Raw genomic sequence first — 26,032 nt, forward strand, 5'->3', positions numbered from 1 at the left:
CAGTTATAAAGGTGTATATACAATTTGTTTTCAAAGCTGCTTGAGTTTAAATGCTTTAACATACCTGCATATCAGATGCTAGTGTCTCATAGGTGTCTTTCAGACAGTGCCAGTTCTGTCTACCTAACGTAAGTGCCACACCTGGCAGGCTATACGCACAATGTTTAGCAATCTCAGTATCAACCGTTTGTGCACGAGAAGGATCGGTCATGGATAAATATTGATCCAACAAGGCTTGAGGTACAACATCCTAGAGAGAGAGACTTTACTTGAAAATGTGGCAAACTATTTCCATACAACCTATTATATAAAACTAGCTTACATTTTAAGAGAAAGAATTTTTCTCACCTCATAATAATGGACAAAAATGCTTAAAGATTAAGAATGTAAATATTATAATTCATAAAAGTACCATATATAAAAATCAGACTAACTTTAGTTGTGTAAAGTTGATATTTTAAGCAAATATTAAGCTTACTTAAGCAATATTAATACAGAAACACAGTAACTGAGAAGGTATGATTAGTCCTTGTAAATACCCAGACTGAAGTAACAAGGATGAATGGGTGGAACACTTTCAGACTACCGAAACAGAGTAGGAGCATTGTTTGAAACTTAAGAAGAAACAATTTAACTTGGACTTCTATAGCACTGCTCAACACTCTTACAAACATTAAAGACTCAATATCCTGTGAGACTGGCAAACTTTATGCCTGTTTAACAAATACATAAAAATAAGTGACTAGTGCTGGTCAGAACATGGTTTTCCCACCTTGCAGAAAATTTTTACCTTATGGCAAAAAATGAAAACTAATTTTAAATGTTTCATTTTGGGTCAGTTCAATATTAAACTGTGCCTGCCTGAGCTGCTAAAGTGCCTCATAGGAATGGCATTTGGGTGCCTCATGCCCTCATTCTTCCCTATGGGCTGCACTTCTTGGCTAGAACTACTTCTCCCATGATGCAGCACATTCTCCCCTCTTGCTGAGCTGCCGCAGTGCTTCATGGGAGAGTAGAACCCAGCCCACAAAGAAGTATGAGTGGATGAGGTTCCCACACTACAGCTCCCATCAGTTGTTCAGGAGGATATAGTTTAACATCAAATTAAGCCAAAATAATTCTATTTGGTAACAAATCTAAATTTGTTTTTTTCTGCTAAAGTCAGAGTTTTCAGTGGACAACACACTTTTTGTGAAAAATTCTGTTCAATTAAAAAAAGTTTTCCCCTGAAAAACAGTTTTAATGGAAAATTTTCAACTGGCTCTGTAAATAAGTCATTGAAGCTGCACAGCAAGTCAGTGGCAGAGGAAAAATTAAAATAAATAGCTTCGGAGTCTTGATTAACAGCTCTACTGTCAAAGCTACACTACTCCGTTAAAAAAAAAAAAAAAAAAGACTGGCCTGGTCAGTTACAACAGAATAAACTGCCAATGTAACCACTGTCACTGCAGGTACTCAAGGCTGGATTATACAGAGACCTATTGATGAGGCTTTCACATCCTCTGAAAATTACTACAGCAAAGTGGGCCAATGGACTACTAAAGGTGAACCTTCCATCATTATCTTCTGTCTACAAAGTTTCAATTTAATCAGAATTACAAGGGGGGGGAGGGAGGGAATTCTCATTTACCTGTACTTTGGACTTTCTTTCCTCTTCAGGGCTGAAACTGCTATTGGTGCTCAAGTCTGAATCATTATGAATATAGCGGAGAGTGGAATCTATGTTCTGCATGTGGGGGGAAAAAAGGTCACTTACAAAATGGGACATTCAAGGATTACTCACACACACACTGAACTTAAATACCATGAAAGGTTGCCTGAGATTGTGGGTATTTTCTTCAAGATTCCAGAGATGTATTTTTGTTTTCAGTATATCCTTGCTGTAGCCCAAATTAAAATAAAAATCTTAACGGACAACTTTTATTTATTTAGATTCAAAATAATAAAGATGCTTCACCAGGCTTGAGGTGATATAATTAAATCATATTCTGTTCTATACAGATTCTTACACCATGCCCACCACCGTATTATCTGAGTGCCTTCCATTAATGCAATAAGCAATAACTCCTGTCACGTGTTGTTTTCTCAAGAAAGGGGAAGGAACTCAAACCAAAATAGGGAAAGAACAAGATAAAGAATATTTACACAAGTTAGATGAATTCAAGTAAGCAGGACCTGATGAAATTCATCCTAGAGTACTTGAGCAACTCAGAACCACTAATAGTTATCTTTGAGAACTCATGGAGGATGGGTACGGTCCCAGAGGACTGGAGAAGGGCAAACATAGTAACTATCTTTAAAAGGGGGTACAAAGAGGACCCGGGGAAGTATAGACCCGTCATCCTGATACCTGGAAAGACACTGGAAAAAACTATTAAACAATTTGTAAGCACCTAGACGATAATACAGTTATAAGGAATCGCCACATGGATCTGTCAAGAACAAATCATGCCAAACTAATCTAACTTCCTCCTTTGACAAGGTTACTGACCGAGTGGTTGTGACACATCTTGACTTTAGGAAGGCTTTTGACACAGTCCCACATGACATTTTCATAAGCAAACTATGGAAATGTGGTATTTGATTAAATTAGTGTAAGGTGGGTGAGAGACAGAGACCCCTGGGCAAAGGGTCCCTTGCTCTTTGCAAACATCGCTCACCTCAGACCTGACAAACTCACTACACCAAATATGTCCTATAGGATATTTACCCATAAAGAGTAACATTTAAGGATCTACAAAAAGCTTGTAACTTGTCAAGATTCATAATCATTGAGAGATGTATATATTTATATTGAAAGTATGGTTTATGGACTTGGAGTAGAAATTAGTCACCAGGAGATAATGTGTCTTAGTGATGGCCCATTCAGACAGGGGAAGTGTCAACCCCAGCCTGTCTGGCCGCTGATGCAATGCAAGGCTCATTAGGGGCTAGGACAGAGGAACTCCACACATCACTCCCCCTGGGAAGAAGCAGGCAAGCCTTCTTAACTTGCCTACTGGCTCCTGATTGGTTAGTGTTCCCTTCTGACCATTTACGCCATTGGAGGATTAAGTCTTCTTGGTACATAATTCTGAGTGGATTTTCCCTAGGCAGGGTGTATCAGGGCACCAATACCTCAGACAAGGGGCAGAAAACACCTGATAGATCCCCTCCTCTTATTTTGACAGAGGTGCCATTCTTACCTAGGCACTTTTCAAAACATAACTTCACTTTAAAAAGGTAAGAACTTCAATATAAGAGAGCTTGCAGGGTACGTCAATATCTAGGTCATGGTGATATCGCTAAGATTTTGGAATGAGGGCAATCTGCACATCTTCCATCAGACAATCCAAATTTTAAAAAAATGAAACAAAACAAACAAAAAAAACAAAAACAAAGAACAGATTTTACACATATCCCAATGTATGTAAGGAGCTTCTTATCAACACAGTGAGCAATTCTATCAACTGTAGCAGGTTAATGGCAGCAGAATATAATCTCAAAACTATTTGCATTGCCAACTGGCAAGCAACAATCCATGAGGGTTGCATCAAGATTTTATTCTTCTTCTATAGCATTGGAGTTTCAAAGACCATCACACTTGTGCCTCCAAGTGGAGTGGAGTAGTCACAACATTTCTGCCACAACACATAGTGAAGAACAGAACTAAATGCTGTTGTTTGATTGGATGGGGAAAAAATGGGAAGAAGATCCACAAGTAAAAACTCAAAATGATATTGAGTGGTAGTACCCGCCCTCATTCTCCAGAGTCCAGATATTGCCAGAGGCCCACTGCAACACGGCCTCAAGTCCTGATTGTCTCCTGGTCAGAAAAGTGTGTTGCCTGCTGCAGTAAAATGTTTCCACCATAAACAAAATGCATCTCTCTCTCCAAACAGAAAAAAGAACAGTTAACTTATTTTAAGAAGGCCATTGTTTCCAGTAAGACTATTTCACTGCGGCAAACTATAGTAACACAGTCTGTTGAAAGTGACCATTAGTCAGGACTGAGGTTTAACTTCAAGTCCTCAAATGATTCAGATGTACAAATACAGAACGTTGTGAGGATAAACTTTACTTTATGCAACAGGCAGAGCTGCAAAATTAGCAAACAAAACTTGGCATCATTTCAGCCTGAAGTGGGAACAGTTTAGCTATGATTGCTGCAAGAGTTCAAAATACAGCTCTCCCTCTGACTGTAGCCCTGTATTTCTGAATCAAACTGTTTGTATGCCAAACACAGCCACGTCTCTTACCTCAACAGCGTCGCTAATTAAAGGCACAGGATCATCCTGAATTAGTTTATAATTTAGTTGGTCTTTGATGCTCAGTTCATTTTGAGAGTCCATTCCCTTGCCAACACCTGCCATTGTCTCTTCCTGAAGATCCAAACTGGAGGCTCGAAGTGCAGCAGACAACACCTCCACTTGTGCTGTATGCAAAGTGAAATACATTAATGGAAGTGGAAAGAACTGTTACACAGCAACAAAATTGCAGATGGCAACTACCTTTGAAAAATAATTTTTAATTTATGGAATAGCCAAAGAGAGAAGCTGAAAGTTTCCTACTCAGTTATCAATGGTTAGTAAATCCTGCAACAGAGGAAACCAGCGAGGATAGGAGGTGATGTAGTCTCACGTTGGCTGCCATTGCCTCAGAAGGCTAAAACAGCACTGGAGCTAAGGGAGTATCTTGTCTATGAGGCAGGAAACTCAAGAGCGAGAGGCTGCTGAGGCAACAGTATCTTTAAAGAAGTATCTTTTACAAAAATGTGACAAACTACTTATGCTGAGGCTCGGTAATATAAACAGATGTGCACAATCTGTAACAGGCAGAACATACACAACAGCTTACTGGCAATTATAGTTAAAAGATTACGGCAAGTGAAGGGTGGGAATAGGTTTGACTCTAGTTTTTAACTGTATTGATTGATTTAAAAAGTTGTACTTTTAAATTTATGAGATCGGGGGCAAGTATTTTTAGGGACTAAATGAATGAGTTGCAAAAGTGCAATTAGCTGTATCCCTGTAAATCTAAGTGGAGAGCAGGATTGCTAAATCTTCCAAATGAGAATAGAAGGGTAGGTCTGGGGCCCTGGAAAATACATATTCAGATGCTCCCACGCCGCAAATTGCTAGAAGGTTGACTGGTCCCATTATGCTGAACTAATTCTGAACAAAGCAACTCTTCTGGAAATGCAGACGCAGCATAACAGAGAGTAGGTTATTCAGTGACAATTGTAAGTCTCAGTCAGGACTTAGAAAATTTTGATCAAACCCTGAAAAGAGATAAAAATGAAATCTGAGGTTTCACTCCACCTGGCCCTTCTTGCCACTCTTTTCCCCGCCACAAATTAATTAATTCTGGCTTGCTCTCTCTCATACCTCCCCAATCTTGCTAATGAATTCCGGGCTCTCCTCCTCCAAATGAAGGGAATTACAACTCCTACTCCAAAGAAACTACTGGGCCCTCTATTTCTTTGCACAGCCATTCTAGGACTGCAGGGCTCCAGGGCACACAGGAGCTGCTTGGCCTCCCAGCAACGCTTCTCCGTAAAATCCGCTTGGCTCCTCATTCCCCTTCTCTTGAAGTGAAGCCACTACTATTTGGTGCTTCCCTGCTTCTCTCCTTTCCTTCCTCAAAGAGCAGCAGCACCTGCCATTCTGCTCTCTGCCTATCAACTTCCCTTCCTGGAAAAGAGCAAGTGGCTCAGGGATTTCTCTACTTTGTCTTCCACATCCACTTCTCCGCTCCTGTCAAAGCAGCAGTGATTGGGCTGCTCTCTTCCTCTCCTCTTTCCTCCCTTCCAGGGAAGGATCAAGTGGCTCTCTAATCCAAATAAGCCCACTTGCTTGAGCTAAAACTCTACTCGCCCTTTTTTCAAGGCCTCTCCAATACTGTGTACACATTCTGAAATTAAACAACTGAATCTGTTTTTATCATCCGCCTCATTCTACCTCCCATCTTGGAATGTTAATTGTCTCATTTATCCTTGCACCTAAATTTATGCACCTAAGGCCACCAGAATTTATCAAAAAACAGATTAATTTGTATGGCACACCTAACTTTTTTTTTTTTTATTAACACAATTATGACTGACTTTTACATAAAGCAGAATTACAACTCAGCACAATATTAAACACTGAACACACAGCTAGACAACTGAGGCACACACAATGGTGTGGGACAGGTAAGGAACATCACATGTGAAGGCCAAACATGAACTGCTGTCTTATATCTCTGGGGGTAAGACCAGCAGGAGCAAATGAGTAAGGATTTGGTCATTATGTAGCCTGGCCGGTTCTGTAACTGACAAGCATTTAATAAAATACCTGAAAGAAAAAAGAGTTACAGTAGGATTGTAATAATCCATACTGACAGGGAAGCCCACTACAAATTACTAAGTAAACAAAAAAGTACTAATACTGTACCATGAAATGCATCAGGTTCATTAGAAAGTATAATTTGGTTTTAATTAATACCATATTTCATATAACATTATAAAGATCTCTACAGCAAACTTTGTAAAATTAATGAGACCTTGATAATTAGAGACCTCACAGTAGTATTCAGTTGTTTCTTCTTTACTGAGAAGTGAGGGAAAGACCCCAATTTTTTTTAAATGCACAAACAATAGATATATGGATAAACAAAATGAATGAGTGAGTTTCTACTATAAATTAAAAAATGAAAGCGATGACTAACTCTTACCAGACTATTCAGGCATGAAATGTTATTCCAGATTTTCAGGAGAGTTAGTTCTTGTGAGGCAAAACAACTGGAAAAATAATTCAACTGAACTTTATCCTGATGCACGTTTAGAAGAACTTACCTTTCCTCTCTTCCCCCCAAACCAGAACCAACATCAAAATATACGCCTTTTATTTTCAGTTAAAATTAAAGAAAGATTGAGGGTCTTTTTCTAAATAGACAATGTATATAGATGCACAACACTTCAAATGTGTACGTGTTTATAGAAAAATACATAACTCGGGAGAAAAAAATTCTTCTACATGGCAGCACATTTTCCCCCTTTATTTTCTGCAGTTTCGCTTTTCTGCTTCCCTTGTTTTCACTCTTTTGCTTTCTGTTTCTTTCCTTAGTGTTCACTCATTATTAGCAGACAAAAAATGCTCCTGTGATTGTTTTAAGTGCTATAATGGTGCAGGTACTGTATTAAAAAAAATAAAATCTATCCTGAAACACCCACTAGGAATATCAAATTCCTTTGAGGCTGCTCTAATGATAGAACACAAACAAGAGTTTTTTTTCCCCAACTTTAACTAACTGATATTTATTATAGGTGGATCTGGTAGAGAGAGACATACTTAAAGCTGACAGATATTTTCCATTATAAGTCCCTATATTCTGTTACTTGGGGTTTTGCCAAACTATTCATTGGGGGCTGAAATTTTCCATGCCAGGTATCTGCCTCAGACTGAAGTTTTTGGGTAAGTTTCAGCTAAAATGATTCAGCCATTTTTGAGAATGAAATTATGGGAAAATGCTCTTTTGCCCATATTAAAAAAAATTCTTACAACTATTTTGTTGAGAAAATCTAGCTCCTCCATGCTTTAGAGCAGGGACTTGTAATTTGGCACGGTGACTGGTTTGGTGATAGGTATATGCCTTTTGCTGTCCCCACGAAAATTTCCCCAAATTTAGCCAAGTTCTGCCTCGGAAAAACTGCAGTTTGCATATGCTCAATAGAGGCTTGTTTGGCAGCTAAATTCTCTGAAGCTTCTGTTTGCACTGAGGACGCTCATGGCTGCCGGGATTGAGCAGGACTTCCTTTACGATTGCTCTTTCCGGCTGCTGCAGCACCAGGCAGAGGAATTGAGAGCAGGAGATTCTCTCTCCTGTACTACTGATGCTGGCACCCAAGTGTACTGAGGAGGAGGAAGCAGTCACACTGGAATGCAAAGGGGTGAGGAAGGGCGGAGGGATGGGGGGGGGAGTGTTGCAGGACCCAGAGGATGGGGAGGACCAGAACAGGAGGGAGACAAGAGCCGATTGAGAGGGAGTTAGGAGAAACACAGATGCAGAGGGGGACAGTGACAAGCTCGGGGCACAGGAAAGAATGGTCTGTAACCTCTAGACAACATTCCCCTATAGAAACTGGAATTGAAATCAGGTGTCCTGCATCTCTACATTCCTCTGCTGTTAGTGAATAGCTGTGAAACCTACTGGCAAAGTGAGTTTCTCATCCCTCTCTACTGGCTGGTCCAATAGAGGATACAGTCTACTACTGCCAGCTACTCTGTGAGGTAGAGTGCTCAAGGTCCATACTGTAGTCCAAAGGTCTGAACCCTGCTGATACTCAAGTTGTGCGTCAATATGGTTCCATGTGTTAGAATTTCTCTGGTCCCCTGGCTCATTTGTTGCAGAAGTTGGAAGGTGTTTGATATAGCAGGAGACTGCAGGTCACGATTAAAGAAACTGAATTCTACCTTGGAGTACTGAATTCTACCCCTGTCTCTGGTACAGAGTTCTTGTGCGATGCTGGGCAAGTCACTTAAACCTCACTTTTCATAGATGGCCACTAAAATAGCATCTTCCTAGTTTTCTGGGTGCCCAATGTGAAAAACCCCATTTGCAGATGTGCTGAGCACTCGACTGAAATTGGCTGGAGCTGTGCTCTGAACATAGAAAATGCTTTAAAATGCTAAATACTCTGGAAAATCAGGTGCTAGGTGTCAAATTGGGCACCTGAAATTAGTGGACACTTTTGATAATTTTGGCCTTAATCTCTCTGTGTCTCAATTCCCCAGTTATAAAATGGGGAAAGTAATATTACCCACTCTCACACACGTCACAAATAAAACAAAATTCATTTGTTTTATTTGTAAAACACTCTTATGATAGTGAAAGCGACCATAAAATTAATAATTTTGTATTCAGTGCAGGATTTAGATGGCGTGCATTTAATAAGCTCTAAGGCCATACATTTAATGAGGGGAATAAAAAGAAATATTGAGTAACTACCCATCCCCTGAATGAGGCAGGGGACCTGTATGGGGGAAAAAAAAAAAAAAAAAGTATGTGATCACATAATTAAGACTGTATCAGAATACATATGAACAAGGGGGTCAAATTGTTATTGCACAGGCACCCTAGTTCAGGCATTTCCTAACTTCGGAGTATTTGATTTTGCATCTTTAGATTTTTTTTCCATGTAGTTTTCTTGAATACACACACACACTAATATATATATATATATACACACACACACACACACACACACACACACACACATCCCAGTAAACTGCACCCGTGAGCTTCTTTATATTGAAACCATCCTAAAGTGCAGCTCTGGAATAAGACCAGCCAACATCAAAGCACAGATTCAGAAACAATCTTGTAATACAGAGCACCTCTGAGTATACAAATGCGTTAGCTATGTAGAGCCTCATGGAACAGTTTAATATACATTTTGTAGCCGTGTAGAACAAGTCTCTAGAGTCAAACCTAAACAGCACTGGTTAATGTGCTTATTAAGAGATAAGTTTAAATAATGTGCTTCTCACCAGTAACTGAACTAGTACATTTTTTCTAGAACCCATTCGTCTTACAGAGCAATGGGCTAGAGTTTTCTTAAAGCAGAACATTTTCATCTGCTGATTTTACGGTAGATTAAACAGGAACAGGCCAAGTCTAATTAAAGTTAGGCTATCAGTGTGTATCCTGTATAATTAGTGATAGGAGAAACACCAAAGTTTCAGGAAAGCATCCAAGCGTTGCTGCTTATTCTGACAGGAGTTTCCCATCCCTCTTTTCTTCTCTCCTTTTTTGAGTGTGCACCCTTCCAGCCCACAGGAGTCTTGAAATCAAGAATACTCCAATCTCCATGGCCACTTTTCTAGCCACAGTGCTGGATTTGCTGCTGCCCTTTTTGAATCTGGCATGCTTTAAGACTTCTCCAGTGCTGATATCCCGACAAACCTGTGATGCCACATAAAGGGCAGCCGATTATTAAAAAGAAGGTAGGGGAGAGAACATTAATTACACTTCAATCTCACAAGATTTATGTGCATCTAGGAGTTGGACAGGATTTGGATCACTTCTAACCTTGTCCCGACCATAATCCTGGCGCACATCAGCAGGCAATGAAAGTTGCTATAGAAGAGCTTCTGAAAACATGGATACCCTAAGGCTATTTCCTTAAAAAATAAACTTGATTGTTCAGAAGGTGAAAACATTCTTACATTCAGGCCTTGATTTTTCAAAAGGGCCTCAATCTGGCTTCCTATTTTGCACACACAGTAACTGCATATGCAACACTGCGCACGATGATTCACAGCACTCAGGTGATTGTCTGCCTGATTATACTGACAAATCAAGTAGTTAGACATCAAAGTACTAAGAATTACAGCACTCGCAATTAACAATGGGAGCAAAACTGCATCTGTAAAATCAGAGGCTGCTTCTCAAAAATAAGAACGTTTTGGTTTGTCATCCTTTCTCCACAGTTAAATTAAAACAGCTAGAACAAATTTGGTTAAACTCCAAAAGCATTAATTCTTTTGATTTTTTTTTTTTTTAAAGTTTCATTCAAAAGGTTAAAAATTAAAACCTCCACAAAACACTAATTATTACAGAAAAACATTTCCAGACACTAAATATACATAAATATCTTCACTATACCTTTAACATCTGGATCATCAATATGAGGCTCCAGATTTTCTATCATTTCTTCCAGCTCCTTTCTTGTGGCCATAGTAATGTTTGAAGAAACTGGCACAGTCATGTGTTTCGTTCCTTCCTGAATTTCTGGGTCGGGCATTATCTGATCAGTTTGCTGAAGCTCTAAATCAATATCTATTTCAGGAAGCGGAGTCCTCCAAAAATGGAAAGAGTTGTACAATTCCTGTTCTGAGAGGGAGTTTTCCTGGGACCTCAACCCAGATTCCTGCAGCGTTGCTATACGACAGAAGCTAGAACTTTGCTCATTCTCATCAGCTCTTTCCCCACAAGATCCTGAAGACAAAGTGCAACGTAAGAATGTCTCAGTCTGGTCATCAGTTTCACTCTGAGAATTACTTGGCACAGGGTTATGGTCTTCCATGGTGTTTTCAAGTTTTATTGTAAAATCACTAAAATCAGCATCTGAAGGTGGCTTCTCTGTCCTGCTATGTACATCCTCTGTTGTGACATCTTCTGTATCCCTGATCTTCTCACTGTTGGTTGTCAAAGAAAATAGGCATGAGTTTTAAAAAACCCCAACATACTGGTTATAATTTAGACACTTATGCAAGTTTCACAGTTGTGTTCTTATTTTAGTATTTATAGAATTAGTTTTATATATATAATATATAAAGATATAGATAGCTGACCTAAGTGAAGTACCCTGAATAACTGAACAACAACTTAGCTAAAGAGGCCAATTTTTGGCAAAATTGGTGTCTTCACTACCCATATGTGTAACCAAATTAAAAGAAAAATTAAAGTCTCCTAAGCAGCAATATCTATATGCAGAAGAAAAATGAAAACTACAAAACCAAGAAAATCCATACCTATCTTCCTCTGCAGATCTATGATCCTCTGTGTTCTTACTTTCTTCTTCTTTAAAAAAATGACCACTGCTGGATGGGTTAGCAAAAGTTGATATGAAAGGCCCCAGGGACTGAAAGGCAGCTTGGCGGACCTAGAAAAATGGGTTCCAGAGAAAATAATTTGAATACAGCTGTTGTATAAATACACCACCAGCTGTTAGGAATGGGAAGAGTTGTAAGGGCACCAGGGAAAGTGACAGGAGAGACTTGCATCTGGTAACAGTGCCAACTAGCTGGATATGGGAAAGTGCCAGGCAAAGAGCCTTGAGCAGGGAAAGATTGGGGTGAGACGTGAAATACAGGAGGAGGACAAAGTGGTCAATTCACAGATCATTGTACACATCTTCACATTGACTGCAGTTGACAGCATGCTTCACCCTCCCACACTATTTCAAGGTTTAAAGTGAGTAAGTCTGAATGCCAACCAAGTGGAGGATCCAAGTGACTGGAAAGGAAAGTGTGGGCCCCTTACTGAATGAGGGAGGCAACCTAGTGACCGAGGATGTGGAAAAAGCTAATGTACTCAATGATTTTTTTGCCTCTCTCTTCACGAACAAGGTCAGCTCCCAGACTGCTGCACTGGGCAGCACAGTATGGGGAGAAGGTGACCAGCCCTCTGTGGAGAAAGAAGTAGTTTGGGACTATTTAGAAAGACTGGATGTGCACAAGTCCATGGGGCTGGATGCGCTTCACCTGAGGGTGCTAAAGGAGTTGGCGGATGAGATTGCAGAGCCATTAGCCATTATTTTTGAAAACTCATGGCGATCGGGGGAGGTCCTGGATGACTGGAAAAAGGCTAATGTAGTGCCCATCTTTAAAAAAGGGAAGGAGGAGGATCCAGGGAACTACAGGCCAGTCAGCCTCACCTCAGTCCCTGGAAAAATCATGGAGCAGGTCCTCAAGGAATCAATTGTGAAACACTTAGAGGAGAGGAAAGTGATCAGGAACAGTCAGCATGGATTCACCAAGGGGAAGTCGTGCCTGGCTAACCTAATTGCCTTCTATGATGAGATAACTGGCTCTGTGGATGAGGGGAAAGCAGTGGATGTGTTATTCCTTGACTTTAGCAAAGCTTTTGATACGGTCTCCCACAGTATTCTTGCCACCAAGTTAAAGAAGTATGGGCTGGATGAATGGACTAAGGTGGATAGAAAGCTGGCTAGATCGTCGGGCTCAACAGGTAGTGATCAATGGCTCCGTGTCTAGTTGGCAGCCGGTTTCGAGTGGAGTGCCCCGGGGTCGGTCCTGGGGCCGATTTTGTTTAATGTCTTTATTAATGATCTGGAGGATGGTGTGGACTGCATTCTCAACAAGTTTGCAGATGACACTAAACTGGGAGGCGTGGTAGATACACTAGAGGGTAGAGATCGGATACAGAGGGACCTAGACAAATTAGAGGATTGGGCCAAAAAAACCTGATGAGGTTCAACAAGGACAAGTGCAGAGTCCTGCACTTAGGACGGAAGAATCCCATGTACTGCTACAGACTAGGGACGGAATGGCTAGGTAGCAGTTCTGCAGAAAAGGACCTAGGGGTCACAGTGGACGAAAAGCTGGATATGAGTCAATAAGTGTGCTCTTGTTGCCAAGAAGGCTAACGGCATTTTGGGCTGTATAAGTAAGGGCATTGCCAGCAGATCGAGGAATGTGATCGTTCCCCTTTATTCGACATTGGTGAGGTCTCATCTGGAGTACTGTGTCCAGTTTTGGGCCCCACACAAAAAGAAGGATGTGGAAAAATTGGAGAGAGTCCAGCGGAGGGCAACAAAAATGATTAGGGGTCTGGAGCACATGACTTATGACGAGAGGCTGAGGGAACTGGGATTGTTTAGTCTCCAGAAGAGAAGAATGAGGGGGGATTTGATAGCTACTTTCAACTATCTGAGGAGGGGTTCCAAAGAGGATGGAGCTCGGCTGTTCTCAGTGGTGGCAGATGACAGAACAAGGAGCAATGGTCTCAAGTTGCAGTGGGGGAAGTCTGGAATGGGTTACCTAGGGAGGTGGTGGAATCTCCTTCCTTAGCGGTTTTTAAGGCCCGGCTTGACAAAGCCCTGGCTGGGATGATTTAGTTGGGAATTGGTCCTGCTTTGAGCAGGGGGTTGGACTAGATGACCTCCTGAGGTCCCTTCCAACCCTGATATTCTATGGATTCTATGAAAGGAGAAATGATGGTTTAGTGGAAACATCATATTTTACATTGTCAGGAATTTATGTTGATTCAATAAGAACCACAGGCTTGAATTCTATTTACTTCTGGTGAGCGTCTCTCACCCCCATTTCTATTACTTCTTTGATTGTACCTGATTATGGCTCACATGCCTTCTCAGAGCCAAAAAACTGGTGATCCAGGACATTAAAGCTTCCTTTTGGCTCTGAGAAGGAGCCCCTGTTGACAACCCTAACACAGATTTGAAGGATGGATTTTCAAGACTAGGGAGGTGGGGGTGAGGGGAGATGTGAAGCATGGAGAAAAAAATCTCAATAAATTCAATTTAATTACATCTGCAATTTTCTGATATTACTGGTGATAAGCAGACTTTTGGCAACACTGAATAGCAGGAAAGCCTGCAGCTCCACATACCTTTTCTCAATGGAAGGGTCCAGTACATTTTAGTGGGATAATGTAGAACAGCCTTCCTCCAGTCAGCAAAACCACCATTATACACAATTACTTGACACAATCATGCACATGAATAAGCTATTTATCTCTAAAATATTAATATCAAAGAAAAAGCGAACCGAAAAATAGGTATTTGATAAATAAAACAAAACTCTTACCCATCGTGAAGGGTCACTGATCAGACTGATAAAAAGCGTTGACAGTTTTGTCCGCCGGACCTCCTGGGATGTTGCGCATGAAACTGCCATGAAGCATTCAGCACAAGCCTTCCGAACGCCCCAAACATTATCAGAACAGAGCTGAAAAAACCTTGGTAACTATATAAAACACAGTAAATAAACTTTTATGCAAGCTTCTGTAGGAGTTACTGGTTGCAATTTATGCTCCTTTACCTCACTACTTTCCTTTTTAAGATTCTTTGTCCTGCTGCTCGCAACAGGATCTGTTTATATAGGTTTTGCAAAGCAAAATGGCATGCCATTTCTACTATCCTCTTAATTAGATCCCCTCAAATTACATCTGAAGGATGGGCATCAAAGTGTGTGCACCTGGATGCAAAATTCCTTTTTTGACAGCAAAGTTTTTTCTTTAATTCTCTCTTACCACTGTCTCTCTCCAACATCCAAGTAACTGCCTGACCATAAACTACAAAAAGCATTTCAAAAGACAAACTCTTCTCTATGTAATTCCTTTTGAAAGAGGTAATATTAAAGGGACACAATCACACTTGTGTCTGACAACTTTACCTACTACTGTCAGAAAACATTTAAGATTGCTATAGCCATTGTAAAGAGAAGACTCCCAGCTAAAAGCAAATGATGAGCTTCTTCAGAAAATGAAGAATCTCTACTTTCTAATGATATAAAACTCCCATTGCTAGCTCTTATAGGTTATAAACATCAGACTTTAAACCTGTCACTGCCTATAAACAGAACACTGCCCATAAACAGAACACTGCCCATCCTGGTCCTTCGGTGAAAAATTCCACATTTGGTGCAAAGAAAGGAGAGGTTACTCACCTCATTCAGTAACCAAATCAATCTTTGAGATGTGTCCCCCTATGGATGCTCCACTTCAGCTGCACATTTGCCTTTGATCAGAGATTTTCAGTAGTACTGCCCGTTCGGCCTGCAAATACACTCCAGACACCCTCATACACTATACTAAGGATATATGGAGCTGCATGAGCAAACCACTCTCAGTTCCTTCTCTACCATAAAGTCCCGCAAAACAAAACTCTGAAGTAGAGGTGAAGGAGGGTGGGTAGTGGAGCATAGTTAGAGAGACACCTCTCAAAGAACTCCGGTTATTGCACAATGTAAGTAATGACTTCTTTTTCAAGTAGTGTCCCTATCGGTACTCCACTTTAGGTATCCCAGAGTATCCCTTGGAGGAGGAGGGAGCTTTGGAGCTGGATCCAACAATAAAGAAAGGACTATTGTGCCAACAGCAGCTTCTGATAGAGAGGCATATATTAGGATATTGTGTTTGGGAAAAGTGTTCACTGATACCCAGGTTGCCATTTGGAAATTTCAGCCCTTGATACATTTTTAATAGTGGTAGTTTGGGATCTTGTAGAATGAGCTTTTATTCTCAAAGGGGGCTAAACATTAGCAGCCTGGTAACAAACAAGAACACAACTGGAAACCCACTTTGAAAATCTTTGGGTGGAGATTGTGGATCCCCTAGATCTGTCTGCAACTGAAAGAGTCTTGGAGACATTCTAAATGGTCTAATCTGTCCAAATAGAAGGCTAACTCCCTTCTAACATCCAAGGTATGCAAGGCAGCTTCCTCACTAGTCTGATGTGGCTTTGGGACAAAACACAGGAAGATCAAGAACTTAGTTAATGTGGAAATTGGGGGATATTTTAGAATGTGGGCGTAATGGTACCTTATCCTTGAAGAAAACAGTAAGAGTGGTGGGATGGAGAGGGATCAACCATCATTGCACTTAATTTCCTGACTCTGAAAGCAAAAGTGATGGCCACTAATATGCCATTTTCATAGAGAAGTTCAGCAAAAAACACAGTGAGTGGCTCAAAAGGAAGTTTCATAAGACAATTAAGGATCAAGTTCAAATCCCATACGGACACAGGCTATCTAATTTGGGGAAAAAGTTTAAGCAATCCCCTGATGAATCTTGCTATTGTGGGATAAGCAAAGACTGAGAACCCCTGGGGACTAAAAGGCTACAAAAGCTGACAAATAAACTCTAATAGAACTCATTAGAAAAACCCAACTTCTTTAAATCCAATCAGTAATCAAGAACAGTGGAAAGAGAAGAATGAAGAGATGAAGAGTTGCTGGATACACCCATGGTGAGTATCTCTAGTAGAGATCTTTCTGCTGTTTAATAGGACCTGTTCTACCTGTCAAACAGAAAATCTCTATCTCTGAGAATCGAGCGTTGAGTCAGAGGATGGTCAGGTTGGGATAGAGAGTCCAACGAGCATTTTGAGACAGCAGATGGGAAATGGTTGGAAGTTGCAATGCTGGACTGGAGGCGAAGTAAATCAGGTAAGTGTGCCAGACCTGCCTCAGCCAAGCTGGTGAAATTAGAATGACGCCGTTTTTTTTTCTTGTTTGATCTTGTTCAACACCCTCAGAATCAACGATGTCAGAAGATATAGAGAAGATCTCTCCTGCAAGGAATGAGAAAGATGTCCCCAAGGATTGATAACCCAGTCCTCTCAAGCACAATTTTCTTGCACTTTCTGTTGGCAGGCGTTGCAAAGAGGTCCACTTTCGGAAACCTGGAAAAAAACTGTTTGAGGATCCAAGAGTCCAGTTCCCACTTGTAATCTTGGAAGAAATGCCTGCTCAGATCATCGGCCATGATGTTTTGCAATGCTTGGAAGATAAGAGGCTGAAATGAGGGTGACTGGCTATAAACCAGCTCCACAGCTTTATTGCTTCAGCACAATCGTCCCTCACTGACAATTTATGTAGAATGTACAGATTGCATTATCTGTCATGACTTTGATGGACTGGCCCCTGATTAAGGAAAGGAAGTGGATACAGGTGTTCCAGACTGCTTGTAATTCTAGGAGGTTGATCTGTAGGAGACACTCGTGGGGCAACCATTTGCCTTGGACGGTGTGTCCCCATAGGTGTTTGTCCCTTCGCACAAGTGATGCATCTAAAGTTATGGTGATAGTAGAAGAGGGTGGGTGAAAGGAATGTCCGTACAGACTCTGGATGAGTTCTTCCCCCTACGGAGCAAGTCTAGCGCCTAATGGGCAGACACCAGCTTGATTGGGATACAAACTGTTCTGTGCCACTCCTGGAAGCAGTGAAGTTGTTGTGGCATGTTGTGTTATGACCCATATGACCCAGAAGTTGAAGGCACCTGTGCCAGGAAAGCCAATGACAATGTTTGCGCCCTAGTCAAGTGTGCTGTCAAGATTGCCGGCGGAGGCACTTTTGCCAGCTCATAGCAGTACCTGATGCAGGCCGTGATCGAGGATGAAATCCTTTGAGCAGACACTGGGCGACCTTTCATTCTGCCTGCCATTACAACAAACAACTGCGCTGACTAGCAGCTCTCTGTGAGGAGATCCAGATCCTAAGATCCTTCTCTTAGGAGCTTTACTGGTATCCTCTGTATTCTTATCTTGCAAAGACCTAGACAAGTGGGGCATGGAGGTTGAAGGGGCATTGTCAGGGGTGAAAGTAAAATGGAGCTCTTTCCAGTACAGGAACGCTTCTCCACCCCTACCCCACCCCGGAAGAGGCAGGGCCTCGGGCAGAAGGGGCAGGGCTGGGGAGGGGGGTCAGTGTCCCCCAGCCAGTTCATCTGAGCTCCCTGACCTGCGCTGCCTGGGGCTCAACCAGCAATTAAAAGGGTCCAGGGCTGCGGCCAGTGCTGGGGCAGCTACTTCTTTTGCCCCATCATTCTCTGTCAGCCGCCGGGGGGAGGGGAGGGCCACAAAAGGGACAGCGACATTAAAGCACTTTAACGTTGCTGCCCCTTTTGCGCCCCCCACTGGCAGCCCTGCTGGTAGGGACCTGGCAGGGCTGCCAATGGGGGGCGCAAATGGGGCAGCAACATTAAAGTGGTGCTGCGGTAGCGCTTTGAAGTCAGCGGTATGGGCTGGTACAGGTAGCTACCTTTTACCGGTACGCCGTACCGGCCTGTACGCCTTACTTTCACCCCTGGGCACTGTGCTCACTAGGAGGCTCACATATGTGGGGTATCTGAACCTGGATCCCAGGCAGGTTTTCTGGAGAGTTCCATCATGAGGAGCCAAAGTTTAATCTCACTGTTTTTTCGAGATCTGCTTTTAAAATCTGAGCAGATCTTGCACTTGTCTGGAATGTATGTGTCTCCTAGACAGCATTTACACCAGGAATGTCCATTGCTGACTGGGATAAATTCCTGGCAGGCACAGAAACACTTGAATCCCGGTCTACTAGGCCAATGATGACCCCCAAGGCAAATCCCTCAGAAGGAAGAGGGAGAAAAAGGTGGTATTAAACAGAAAAACCCCAAATTAACTAAAAAGGTACGATTACAAAATAAAAAAGGGAACTAACTAAACTAAACCTAGAACTAAGAACTCAAGGCTAAACTAGAGCAAAGCTGAAACAGGCACACTATACATGCCAAATCAAGTCCTTGTGTGGTTGGGAAGGCATTGTGGGAAGTTCATCTGAACAGCTCTATATATCCTCAGTATGGGGTGCAAGGTTGTTCGGAATGTGTACATGGGCCGAATGGGCACTGCTACTGAAAATCTCTGATCAACCTGAAGTGGAGCACCCAGATGGACATTACTCAAAGACAAAACAGTTTTACGGAGACTGTTTTTATAAAAATTGGTGACTGAACTTTCTTAGGTTAACTTTGAATTTTTGAAGTAATCCCAGCAGAAATGGATTAGTGGGCAAGGTGCAGATGAGGCAATCACAGCATAAAATTCATCACATGATTATCACCATCTGTGGTATTGCAGCAAGACCAGCAGTGACTTCTATCAAGATAGTACTACAGTTTTCATCACAACCCTATTTTCAGTTGCTCAAGCAATCTCCTTTTGGGTTGAAATTTTCCAGACTTTTTGACTAAATGTGGTTTTAAAAAAAAAATAAAATTTCAGCAGAAGTCATTCAACTGTTTTTGAAGTACCAGAAGAGTGGGAAACAAACACTTCTTCCATCATGAAAAGAGATTCCTGACTTTTTTTTTTTTTTTTTTTAATTATTAAAACTCAGCAGCTGAAATAGTTGGGGACCAAAAGCTGAATTTTACCACGGAAAACGTAAGCGGATAGCATAAATCACCAAGGGGCTAAGGAGAGCTCCTTCACTCTTCGTAAAAGTGCTCAAGATGGAGCCCCACTCTACATTCCTATCAGCCTCTAGAGGAGAGGAGGTAGTCTGATGGGGTCTACTAGTTTCAGATTATGAGATGCACACATGCTATTTAAATATGTTACGGACTGTTATAAAGAGAACGGTGACCAACTGTTCTCCATGTCTACTGAAAGTAGGACAAGAAGTAATGGGCTTAATTGGTAGCAATGGAGATTTAGGTTAGATATTAGGAAAAACTTTCTAACTTAAGCATGGTTAAGCTCTGGAATAAGCTTCCAAGGGGTGATTGTGGAATCCCCATCAATGGAGGTTTTTAAGAACTGATTGGACCAACACCTGCCAGGAATGGTCTCACTTTACTTGGCCCTGACTCAGTGCAGGGGGCTGGACTTGATGACTTATCAAGGTCCCTTCCAACCCTACATTTTTATGACACTATTGCCAATTTTTTGCAAGCTGGAAGAGCTATCAGTCCTGCAGCATAAGTTCCTTTCTTGTCCCACCATCATCTTTTTTTTTTTTTTTTAACCCTACTAAAAACTATATTAAATGTACATGCAAGCTGTGTTAGCACTCAAAATTCAGGAAAAAGCCCAAGCTGAGGATATGCAGGCAACCTCGACACTACCCCCGTATGCACAGGCCTGACAGCATTTGATCATTTCATGATCTCATACTATTTTTCAAACAACTCCTCACCTTACATACACCTTATGTATCCGAGGTTGCAGGGGTGAAAAAAAAAAAAACTCTGTGGTATTATGTACTTCAGACAGAACTGATGAAAGTCATTTAACTACAAAATGTTCAGAGAATGAGTGATGAAAGAGGAAGTGGTTCTGCATAAATAATGTTATGTAACTGTGTAAATGTAGTGCAATACAGTCTTTAAATGGACAGGATTCAGGTGCATGTGCAAATTTAACTTTGTCATTTCTCAACTTTTGAGTTCTCTTAGGTAGTTTTTTGGTAAGGAAGGTGTTAGATGAGAGGGTGAGGAGAACATATATACACCTAGAGTCATAACTCAACAACCTGACTTTTGTACAAAAGACTTACAAGCATTTCTTCAGTGGCTTGCTGCCCAACCACACTGCAGATATCTCCAAAATTGGCTGCACATACCTGTACACAAAAGTTAGAGATAAGTAAATTATATTCATTGATAATAACTGATTTATGATCATTACAATGTTTCATCATCTGCACAGGTATTGTAATAGCCCGCACAACCACAATTTTAATACACCTCTACCTTGATATAACACTGTCCTCAGGAGCCAAAAAAATCTTACTGCGTTATAGGTGAAACCGCGTTATATCGAACTTGCTTTGATCCGCCAGAGTGCACAGCCCCCCGCCCCGAGCACTGCTTTACTGCGTTATATCAGAATTCGTGTTATATCGGGTCACGTTATATCGGGGTAGAGGTGTATACTCACACCATGATAAAGTCAACCTGAAATCAAGTCAGTTTCAAAAAACTGTTAGAAGTAGTTTCAGGTACTACACCTTACACTTGCCAATTTCTGTGGTTTTAAAAATCACAATTTATTATTTTTTTAAATGTTTTATCTCCCCTTCTTCCATATGAAAGAACCATACAAAGAATGTGAGACACTAACTAGATGCAAAGGAGAAAGTGAAAGTTATTATACACAAAGTGTTATCAAATACACACAGTAAAACTGAAAATAAAAGAAGAGAAAAATATTTTCTTCTGTAGTATCAGGTGCTCTTTGGTACAAAATGGAACCAAATTACATAGCTGCAATGTCTAAATTCCATGGAAGCATTAATGTATTTTAATACACTGATATAAAGCCAATGCTAGCCCAATGGGAGCCCTAAGCAGCAATATCCCCCCCCACACAATACTAAACCAGGCAAGTTCTTATAATAAAAAGTGAATAGGGGGCCCCTTTGAGCTGCTCAGGGCCCTAAGCAATTGCTTAGTCTGATTATGCTCAGTGTTGGCTCCGCCTTGATATACCTGTCCTTCCCTCCCAGAGAGCTGTGGGTAAGGCAAGCGAAACTGCATCAGTTTACACTTGATTCATGTTTTCAAGGTTCTCTCTACACCCATAAGGGCTAGAAGCAGAGTTTTATTTTTAAATAAAAGCCAAGATTCTAGAATACAATTCTGCAGCAATTTCCACAGCTGCTCAGTCGTAGACTATATGGGGCCCTATAGCTTTCATTTATAGTTATCTTCGGTATTTCAGGTAACAACAGCAGATAAAAATAATTTCAGACAAATGTGATTTTTAGGTTGACTATATTCCTTTAAATCTCAAGTAAATAGATGAACCAAACCAGACAGGGAAAAATTCATACCTTACGAACGTGAAACATTCTGCAATCACAGCACATCTCACAAAACCTAGGAAGAATGAGTCTCTCTGTGATGTCTTTCCTCACCATAGAGGCCATTTTGCACATTATCTAATGAGAAGGAAAACACTGATTAGGAATGCCTATACAACAGAGAAACTAGTTTCACAAGCATTAAATAATGACCTTTCGATATTATTAAAGTTGTAACTACAGTCAAGCTAAATCCTGATGCACATGATCCTGAATTTTTCTGATACCTTTAAATCTCATATTGAAAAGTGTGTGCTTTGTAGGCAGCTCAATTGATTATTTTCTTTCCCTGTGTCAAACTGCAATAGAGAATGAGAGAAACTGTTCTTCCCAATATAAAGCAACAAAATCAGAGAGTTAAGTTATGGAAAAAAGTGACTACAAGGCATTCTGGAAAGCTGGTAGGAATGAACTCTTAATATTAATGCAGTTATCTCACAATACTGTGTATTGAACAGTGCAGAAATAGCAAATGGATTAGCCTTAAAACTGTCAAATTCAGGGACTTCATTTCTCACCTCCACTTATTAAAACACTTCAACACTTAAAAGCAATTTTCTGACATTTTAAACCAAAGTGCTTGATTTCTAGTACTTAGTTTAACAGAATAAATAATATAAAGTTTAGTATAATAAAATGATTCCCACAACTCTCAAAATATTCCATATTTACAAAGATTTCTAAAATTCTCTTAATGGCTCATTTGTAATGTAGTATGTGTAAGTTACTGAAAAAAATGGGTCATGGAGCAATTAGCCCAAAGAAAGTGACAATTTCTCCTTCTAATTGTTCTTTCATTCTCTCTAATTTTTACCGAAGTTTTGTTAAGAAAAAAATGGAGGTAACTGAACATAATACTGTGATAAGCTGTGAGATCACTTTTGATGAAATAAACTATCCTTCAAAATCAACTTCCGATAATTTTCAAGTATACATTTCTATACTTTGTTGATGCTTGAGATAAGTTTCTTTAGTGCCAATTTAGATTATCTAGGGTTACCATATTTAACAAATAAAAAAAGAGGATGCTCCACGAGGCCCTGGCCCCGCCCATTTCCCACCCCCAGCCCTGCCTCAACTCCGCCCCTTCCCCGCCCTAACTCCGCCCCCTCCTCCCTCCCACTCCCAGCCACACGAAAAGGGCTGCCCGAGCGCTACCGGCTTCATGGTTTGCCGTGCAGCCCCCAGACCCTGCGCTCCCGGCCGGCGCTTCCCCAGCGCAGCTGGAGCCCGGGAGGGGAAGCGCCCAGCCGGGGGCGCAGGGTCTGGAGGCTGCCCGGCAAACCGTGAAGCCGGTAGCGCTTGGACTTCGGGCAGCCCCTATGCCTTCAGACCCTGTGCCCCCGGCCGGGCACTTCCCCTCCCGGGCTCCGGCGGCGCAGGGTCCAGAGGTATGGGGGCTGCCAAAGCCCGTAGAGCTTGGCTCTTAAACAGAGCCGAAGAGTCAGGGGAGGAGCAGAGCAGCCGCGGGAGGGGAAGTGCCCGGCCGGCATTTTCCCGGACATGTTCGGCTTTTTGGCAATTCCCCCCGGACGGGGGTTTGATTGCCGAAAAGCCGGACATGTCCGGGAAAAACTGGACGTATGGTAACCCTAGATTATCAAAGCTTCCATACTTTCATAACAATGAAAATGGACAGTGTGAAGCAACTCAGTTTTAAATTTTATTCCACCTCATGTATGTTTATTTTTAGACTCCTTGAGGAAGGTACTGTCATTTATTGTATATTTGTATGGTGCCTAATACATTAGCACCCAACCTGGTTGCTGTCTTTAGGCACAAGCCACAATTTTAAATAAAATAACGACATTTAATAAATATTAGTGTTTTTGTTTCAAAGTGATTTGCATAGTCCCAGGCAGACTGCGAAGAGCTACAAAAGGATCTTTCAAAACTGGGTGACTGGGACACAAAATGGCAGATGAAATTCATTGTTGACAAATGCAAAGTAATGCACACTGGAAAACAATCCCAACTATACATATAAAATGATGGGGTCTAAATTAGCTGTTACCACTCAAGAAAGATCTTGGAGTCATTGTGGATAGTTCTCTGAAAACATCCACCCAATGTGCAGTAGCAGTCAAAAAAGCAAACAGAATGTTGGGCATCACTAAGAAAGGGATAGATAATAAGACAGAAAATATCATATTGTCTCTATATAAATCCATGGTATGTCCACATCTTGAATACTACGTGCAGCTGTGGTCGTCACATCTCAAAAAAGATAAATTGGACTTGGAAAAGGTTCAGAAAAGGACAACAACAAAAAATTAGGGGTATGGAATAGCTATCATATGAGGAGAGATTCATAAGACTGCGACTTTTCAGTTTAGAAAGGAGATGACAAAGGGGGGATATGATTGAGGTCTATAAAATCATGACTGGTGTGGAGAAAGTAAATAAGTGTTATTTACTCCTTCTCATAACACAAGAATTAGGGGTCACCAAATGACATTAATAGGCAGCAGATTTAAAACAAACAAAAGGACGTATTTTTTCACATAATGCACAGTCAGTCTGTGGAACTCTTTGCCAGAGGATGTTGTGAAGGCCAAGACTATAACGGGGTTCAAAAAAGAACTACATAAGTTCATGGAGGATAACTCCATTAATGGCTAATAGCCAGGATAGGCAGGGATGGTGTTCCTAGCCGCTGTTTGCCAGAAGCCGGGAATGGGCGACAGGGGATGGATCACTTGATGATTATCTGTTCTGTTCGTTCCCTCTAGGGCACCTGGCATTGGCCACTGTCGGAAGAGGGGATACTGGGCTAGATGGACCTTTGGTCTGACCCAGTATGGCTGTTCTTATAGTGTAAAAAGAAAATCTAGAATAAATAGAGTGGTTTACAATGAATTTGACAGAAGTTGAGGATTTTCACCACATTTGGCATTATACTATTATAAATTAACTCGTTAAATGGTTTAGTTAAATGATTATACATGTTTTTGAAGAATAAAAATTAATCTATGAGGACTGTTTATTAAATTTGTACTGGTTTAAACTACTGAGTTGCTCAACTTAGTCCATTCATTACTCTAAATTCCACCTGAAAAAATTCATTCAAGTTTATCTGAATGAGCACTATATTCAGAGATGCTGGTGGTGATAAAAGGGAAAACAAGACCACAAATTAAATGTCAACACAATTCATGTACCAAAAATTCTCTACTAAATAAAGGAACACAGTACAAAAACAATTAAGTGCCAATGGCCATAAAAGGAGGCTCCCAAAATAGAACACACTTTATCAGATAATACAATTAATCTGAGTTTCTTGTCCAGTTGGGTCTCTCTTCTTTTAGGGAATGTACAAGTAATTTATTTCAAACATGACCAATACAGTGCAAAGAATGCTAAGGATTAATTTACTGACAGCCATTTCTCTCTGAGGCACCACAATTGTAAGTGCCTTAGAAATACCGGAGTACTTTTATTATATATTTTTTAACATTAGCTTTAATACACAGGTTAAGGAAAGTGTCTGTACATCTGGGTATAGTGCTCAGATTACCCGAAAGTACAAAATCTGGTTTAAAAGTCATATAATACATATAGCACATAATCTGAAATAAATTTATTCACCTAAATTTGGGTTAACAGTACAATTTAGATATTAGAATCTAAATACTCAGGTACATCACTCATGAAAAGTTATACAGAGAGTTGGCTGTAGAAAGCAAATATATAGGAATGAGTATGTTACAACACCAAATGTTCACTCAAATCTTAGACCTTAAAGCTCAGTTTCACTGATTTACTCACAGCCACAGCCTCTGTCTTCACATCATCATTGCTGTCCGGCGCAGTCAGTTCTATAAGAACAGGGCATACTTTGGTCTCTACATCATATCTCTCAATAAGTTCTTGCTCCAACAGAACTAGCAATGCTGCCTGACTTGTTTTTCTCACCTATTGTAGGAAAAACAAAATGGAAACGAGTTTACATGAGATAGTTTTTAGATATACAGTTTTTAGATATACACTGGAAGATACACCAACATGCCCTCATAGACCCTGTCAAGGTTGAGGGCACGTGTTCTTAAATCCTTCTGCAAACTATAACATTAAAAAATAAAGAGTCATGTCCAGGAACACTTATATACACTGTAAATTATTGTAATACTACAAATACTGCAAGAGTGTTCCCTCATGTTTCCCAAAAGTCAAAATGGCGATGCAAAATAGGC

At 40.9% G+C, this 26,032-nt stretch overlaps 1 protein-coding gene across 6 annotated transcripts in view; it reads right to left on the bottom strand.

Annotated features, from left to right (window-relative positions):
* Positions 1 to 26,032, bottom strand: part of PPP4R1 (protein phosphatase 4 regulatory subunit 1) — a 100,376-nt gene that overhangs the window by 11,159 nt on the left and 63,185 nt on the right. For all 6 annotated transcript variants that reach the window (XM_054018125.1, XM_054018126.1, XM_054018131.1 and 3 more), the window contains 9 exons: positions 25,608 to 25,754; positions 21,810 to 21,917; positions 20,532 to 20,597; positions 14,313 to 14,471; positions 11,496 to 11,626; positions 10,627 to 11,159; positions 4,239 to 4,414; positions 1,631 to 1,726; positions 65 to 250 (listed from right to left, as the gene is read on the bottom strand). In XM_054018125.1, coding sequence (XP_053874100.1) covers positions 65 to 250; positions 1,631 to 1,726; positions 4,239 to 4,414; positions 10,627 to 11,159; positions 11,496 to 11,626; positions 14,313 to 14,471; positions 20,532 to 20,597; positions 21,810 to 21,917; positions 25,608 to 25,754 — 1,602 coding nt within the window. The remainder of the gene's footprint in view (positions 1 to 64; positions 251 to 1,630; positions 1,727 to 4,238; positions 4,415 to 10,626; positions 11,160 to 11,495; positions 11,627 to 14,312; positions 14,472 to 20,531; positions 20,598 to 21,809; positions 21,918 to 25,607; positions 25,755 to 26,032) is intronic.

Source organism: Malaclemys terrapin, chromosome 2 (assembly GCF_027887155.1).
Source record: "Malaclemys terrapin pileata isolate rMalTer1 chromosome 2, rMalTer1.hap1, whole genome shotgun sequence".
In the NCBI taxonomy this organism is placed as follows: Eukaryota; Metazoa; Chordata; order Testudines; family Emydidae; genus Malaclemys; species Malaclemys terrapin.